Consider the following 6,698-nt stretch of genomic DNA (forward strand, 5'->3'; position numbering starts at 1 on the left):
TGGGGGGGAATCAAAACATTCAAAGGCATGCAGCTGGGTAATTCAATAACCCTTACATGTGGAGGCATTTCACACAGTGGGACTTAACTCTGTGCGCTAGTCAGATGGGCTGTGTGCTAGAAAACAGCTTCCCCCTCCCCAGTCAATTTACATGCATAGCTGGCCTGGTAGGTGTAAAAATAGACAGGCTGTGCCTGAATTGGAAATGGTCACTGAGGGCTCTGTGCAGTTGCTGAGGTTTCTTTTTGACTCGGGACAACCAGCTGAAAGAAAACTCTACTGAAGGGAGCAGATTATAGGGGCAGCAATTATCCTTCTGGATTGTGTAAAGTCATCTGCCCAGTAGGTGTGTTCAGGACCCTGCAAAGTCATACCCACTTGCAGGAGTTAACTGGAGGACTGATATGGGCAATGCACCCCTCTGCCAGGCTTGTCACACGGACAAGGGTGTAAGACTGCAAGGGAATATACAAGATGTGGATAAATTCATGGACTACTATGGCTGCAACAGTGAAGATAGTAATGATCCTGAGGCAGTGGTGAGTTTAAAGAATGTACAACAACTGGATAAAATAGAACCATGTGATTGTAAACACAAGTGTGGAAAAGTCTCTTAGTTCTATTTCTTTAGATTTGTTAGGTTAACTGGTGGCCACCTTGAGCAATGGCAGTATCTGTACTTTTAAATTGCTGTAGGGTAGCACTAAATGGATATGAGATGATGCGGAGAGAAATCTGGTATTGAGCAAAGTGGTACATGCAATATTTTTTTGTGCATCTAAAGAAGTAAGATTGCAAATGGCAGACAGGTCTATGTAATTAAATATTGCGAAGAAAGAGGGACTATGTTCAGTGGAGAAACCCTAAAGCTAATAAACTATAGTTTAGAAATTATTTTGTTTTAGATAACGCATAGTACATAGCAAAGGAAAAATGATCACTGAACAGCAGTCTCAGAAAACAATCCTTAGAAGGTCTTCTCAGAAGTAAGCCCCACGTTAGTCAATGGGACTTACTCCCAGGAAAGTTTCCTTAGGACTTCCGCTTTAGGCAGACTTTGCAATGTAGTGGATTTACACTATATGGCCACTATATGATGTAATGTTTTCCTGTTTCAAGTACAGTTGATATTCGGGGGCCAGGTAATTTATCAAAGTGCCTTTTTGTGTGTGATATGTCTTGCAAAGAATGTGTCCAAACCTCCTTCATTTCACAAAAGTACTATATTCATTTAGTAAAGCTGCCAATTTTCAGATTTTTTAAATATCACAGGAACTTCTACAAGGCATCCTTGAAAACTGGAGAGCCAGAAGACTACAGAGTTTTTTTGGGAAAAGGGGGAGCACTTCTGGGTAAAGCTTATGTATATCATTCTGTACATTATGAGCTCCTATAAATGAGTAGATAACAGGTAGAGGCACTGTTAAGATCTGAGGAAAAGTTTACATGGCCCAGTTAACAAGAATGATTGAGATGGAAGAAGAATACTTGGCTCTGTGTCCATAGGGTTAGTACTCAATGAATATCCAGAAGTGCAGAGCCCAAGATTATCTTCTGTACTGCCACTGACCACTTAGAACTCCTGCAAAATGGCTTTTGTTGCCTCCTGTAGGTCTCACAAGATTTCTCTCACATAAGGGCCTGTTTGGACATTATTTCTGCCTTCTCTCAGGATCGTACTGTGGGCTCAAGTATTTACTCCTTCACCGCTTATAGATAGGGTTGCCAACCGCCAGGTGGTGGCTGGAGATATCTATCCCGAGATTACAACTGATCTCCAGGCAACAGAGGTCATTTCACCTGGAGAAAATAACAGCTTGGGAAATGGACTCTATGATGTCATACCCCATTAAAGTCCTTCCCCTCCCCAAACCCTGCCCTCTATAGGCTCTACCCCCCAAATCTCCAGGTATTTCCCAACCTGGAATTAGCAACCCTACTCATAGAAGATACCCCACATGTTTATTTGAACATGGAATCCATGCTCATAGAGATGAATTTGCATTCAGAGAACTATGAGATCTCGCACACATGTAGTAAGCGAAGCAGAGGTATGGCAATGAAAAAATTCATGACCCCAGGGGACATTCCCTCTCTTGCCACACAGGTGGAGGGGGGGAAGGGAGAGAGTAATAGTAAAGCTTCTGGTAACTATTTACGAAAGCATCATGATATTCTTCGCTTCAGTATTTACTAGTAAAATTTAAAAACAAAAATAACATCATGGACAGTATGGATGACAGTGAAATAATGTACATTGCCCCCCCCTCCCCAGCCAGAATAATGAGACAGACAACGGTTTTGGAATTACACAAGGGCCACTTTATTAACTATTTAACAGAACATTGCAGCAAAGACAACTAAGCAAGCATGGAACAGGCAAGGCAGGCGTCACTCCCTGACCAACCCCCTTGCCCTTAAAGGGCGGGTCACCTAGCTCCTGCCGTGAGCCATTTACTCTCTTGCTCTTGACCAGCAGCCCAGCAACTGGTTGCCTCCTAGGAGCACCTACCCCTGAAGCCTTCCAACTTGCAGGGAGGAGCTCATGCAATTGCATGAGCAATTGTGGGAGGTCTGTGTTGGTAGGATGGCATGGACCGGGCTCACAGACCACAAACTGGGTCCTGGTCTGTGGAAAAATTAGGTCTGTAGTCCAGTCTGTGGCGCCCATTCCTAATTATAATGATGACAAAGCAAGAACAACTTTACAGGTTTAGGCCAAATTAAATGATGCCAACACTTGAGCAGTTTCAGAAATCAGCCAGGAATCAATAGACAGAACTGTTTTGGTTGCCTGTAAGGATCTGGTATTAAAATAACACTGTAGGAAGGCATAACAACATACTGGGTGAATGTACCCTCTGTGCCAGTAGTTTTGTGTGCGCGCATGTGTGTATGCGTAATGCATCTAGCATGGTCAGTTAGTAATATCTAAAGGAGCCAAACCCCCATGTCATACTATATTGTTTGACCAAAATATTCTTTTATAGGATGAATTCTACATGACTTGAATAGTTTGTCCAGATAACCATTTGTATGTTATCAATGGCATTTTATACAAAAATTTTAAACACTTAGCTTTTAGCAGCTTCTCTTCAAATCCAGTTACTTAGATTCTAAAAGCCTTAACAATGATTGTAATACAAGTCAAGTAAAACCTGCATGTCTAACCTATGAAAAATTCTATCTTCCTGAAGAGTAACAGTGTAGCCCATAGAAGGGGTTTTGGGTTTCATGTAGAACATATTTACAACCAGCATTCATGTTACTGTGTGTAGAGTTCAGCTGATAGAAATCTCTCTTTTTTTTCTGTAATGCATTTGTCTATCAGATTTCCATTAGGCTATGCAGAGCTGCATCCGATTCACTTGAACCTTGCTGTCATCATACATATTTTCTGTATATTTGCTGAGTCTGAATTAATTTGTATTGGTAAAGTATTTTTGAAGATGCTATGCTATACATTTAAAAAAATGGATTGGATTCTATCAGCTTTTCAATCTGATCTGACCTCCATCCTCATTGCAGATACTATTCTGCCTGGCTTTTGTCCTGATGTGTATCCAGTATAGTTTTTTCACTAACTAAAAGGACCCTTTCTCTTTTGCCAACAAAAAAATCTGTTAGAATCCAACCCACGGTTTTCAAAGTAGCAGGTGAATAATAATACCCTGTGCTGTCTCATGCCAGTGACAGCTTTAACTATTACCTGATAGTTACATTTATTCTGAAAGTGAAAGGAGATATTTTAAATTACCTATCAAGTTAGCATTTTCACTATATGTGATATATTTTCTTTTACTTGGTAGAAATAAGAAGGTGATGTGGGTAATGTGATCTGAGTTCTTAACATACAACCTGAAAATTAATAGGACTTAAACGTAAGGCTGTATCTCCAATGCCAAAGCCAGTGTGCATGTAAGACATTCCAGGGATCTTTATGTCTTGGCTGACCCCAGCATTATATGCACAGCAAGAGATAAACAAGTTAAGGTGGATTAAGGACAGTTTTTTGCTTTTTTTCTCTGGGCACCACTTTGTGACTAGAGAAGAAATGTGCCCTAATCCCACTTTGAACATATGGGTTTGAAAAAGTCAAGGCATGGCTTTATGAATGCAGTTTCAAGGCTGAAATAATATATAGAAAGCAGTACTTACTTTCTCTGGAGAAGACATGAAGAAGGGTGCTTGGGGGAGCAATAGTGGGAGAGCTTCTAGTGTCCTGGCCCCACTGATGGCACCTGGTATTTTTGGCCACTGTGACAGAGTGTTGGACTGGATGGGCCATTGGCCTGATCCAACATTGGCGTCTCTTATGTTCTTAAGGGATCTATAGAGAAAGCAGGGAGCCTACTGAATAAGGTCAGTCCTTTTGCCTTGAACCCCGTTAGGGTGCATTGTTGAAGGTAATGAGTGGATCCTAGTATGCATATTCAGTATGGTAGCCAGTGGCATGGATAGTAGCATACATCCCAGCCACTGTGTTAAACTATGTGTATGTTGTACATGGCTATATATAGGTTGGCAACAGTAAATTATACCTCGCAACCTCCACCCAGGATATTAATCTGGTGTATTAACCACAGTTTAAACCATGGTTTTGTGTTACATGCAGACTCAGTATTGTGGCTGTTAATCCTAGTTTATTCCTGGATTGTTTCCTGCCCCACATACAGAGTTGTCTGGAAGAGCAGGTCAAAACAAATCTGTTCTTGCCTTCAGCCAACTTCCACTAGTACTAAGACTCTTCCTGCTCTCACCTCAGAGCTGGCCTCTCTCCACCTCTGCTTCTGCAGGCACACATGAATGTGGAAACTCATTTCAATGCATCATCTCTAAGGAGAGAAAGTAATGCCAGTGGAGCTCTGGCTACCTTAATCTCTTCTATTTCAATGGCAAAATGGTTTACAGAAGCACCCAACTGACGTTTACAATACTTAGACAATGGAAACTGGTGTAGGGTGTGTAAGCTCTTCAAGGACCTTTGGAGGACTGAGGACTAGTACTGAACACTCCAAGTATGTGACAGGCAGGTAATGTTGCATGGAGATGGACATATGCAGGGGCGTACCATTAAGACTATATGTGTGTATGTGCTGGTGTGTGTACTGAATCTGCCACAAGTGAAGTGCAGATGGGATGCTTGGCGAATGATTTCTGTTGTGGCTGTGTGTGTTGGGGGGTACACTGAAACTGAAAGCAGGAGTTTATTTTCAGGGATGATGGTGGTAAGGAAATGACTAACCACTACCAATTCCAAGAAACGGAGGTGGGAATTGGCTGCTGGTTGGTGATCCCAGATTTCATAAAGAATCTTTCGTGCAATCATGTTGCCAGTGGCAATTTGTTAGCAAGCTGATGACATGCAGAGAATGAACGTAATATTTTGCTTTATGGACTTATATTTATTGCTACCCAACTGTGCATTCCAAGTCACCTGTTGTGATGCAACACATAGAAGGTACTTGCACAAGCCTTACACGTGAATAAGGTTTCAGTTACACAGTTACCAGCCTGGTGAAGAAGCACACTCCTCCATTATTGTGAGCAGTAAGAAACAACAGCTTGAGCAGAGACAGCCCCCATTGCTGAATCATTTGTGGTCACGTACGACCCATCACTGCTTTGTTCCTGCATTGGTATTTCCTGCCAAATGGACATTTGGTTTACAATGGAATGGCCAGCTTCATCTACACTACAATGAAGCATCCTGACGCCAAAGTTTTCACACCTGCCCAGATGCCCTTCTTTGAGTAAGGTATTAGATTTCAAAATTGGCCACTCCTTATAGGTAACCACCCCTCCCTACATGCAACCAATAGGATTGTTTTTGGGACGGCCACCACCCACCTTCTGGATCCCGTGATAAAAGGAGAGAACCAGTCACATGGTCTCTCTTTCTCTCCTACTTGATCAACAAGCATCTCCCCCGCAACAACCCCTGTCTGCTTTTTACTCCTCTTAAGTCCCACTTGCTATCCCCAAACCCTGGCTTCTACTTTGATCTCTTGATCTGCAGTCAAGAGACCCTCACGTTCTGGCTGAATCTGGTCCTGTGTGAATTCCCTTAGTTTTCCATTTCTTCCCCTCCGTTCTTCATTGGAACAACCAAAGCTGCGAAGACAGATAAGTATTGCCCATCAGCACCCTCACCTGCTAATGCAAATGTGCTTATTTTAATACTGTATTTCTAAGGAACTTGATTGAATGTGTGAGTGCATCAGTATTGTTTGTATGAGATTTATTCTTTAAGTAAAAGACATCTATTTTAACAACAACAGCCTCGTTATCCTTCTCTGGTAACCCCTGGTGGGAACAGAACCTTGGTATAGTTGGCAAGGACCCATTTATAAATTGCCAATTGCTGTAAATAAAGCAATTTGGCTAACAGCATGGAGCAGAAGAAGAAGAGACTGGATTTATACCCCGCCCTTCACAACCCAAAGGTGTCTCAGAGCGGCTTACAAACTCCTTCCCCTTCCCCTCCCCACAACAGACACCCTGTGAGGTAGGTGGGACTGAGAGAGCTCTTGACAGAAACTGCTCTTTTTTTCAAGAACAGCTCTTATCAGAACTACGGCTTGCCCAAGGTCATCCAGCCAGGTGCAAGTGGAGGAGTGGGGAATCAAACCCGGTTCTCCCAGATTAGAGTCCGCGCACTTAACCACTACACCACTGCTGGTTCTCTGGGGTCACTG

General features: G+C 42.5%; 1 protein-coding gene across 1 annotated transcript in view; it reads left to right on the forward strand.

The window, feature by feature from the left end:
- The first annotated feature begins 311 nt into the window (after positions 1-311).
- The window catches only part of ANK2 (ankyrin 2, neuronal), a 180,017-nt gene continuing 173,630 nt past the window's right edge, over positions 312-6,698 (forward strand). Inside the window, exon 1 of the mRNA XM_015411007.1 lies at positions 312-539. Within this exon, the coding sequence (XP_015266493.1) occupies positions 405-539 (135 nt within the window). The 5' untranslated portion in view covers positions 312-404. The remainder of the gene's footprint in view (positions 540-6,698) is intronic.

This window comes from Gekko japonicus, unplaced genomic scaffold (assembly GCF_001447785.1).
Source record: "Gekko japonicus isolate JY-2015 unplaced genomic scaffold, Gekko_japonicus_V1.1 scaffold362, whole genome shotgun sequence".
Classification (NCBI taxonomy): Eukaryota; Metazoa; Chordata; class Lepidosauria; order Squamata; family Gekkonidae; genus Gekko; species Gekko japonicus.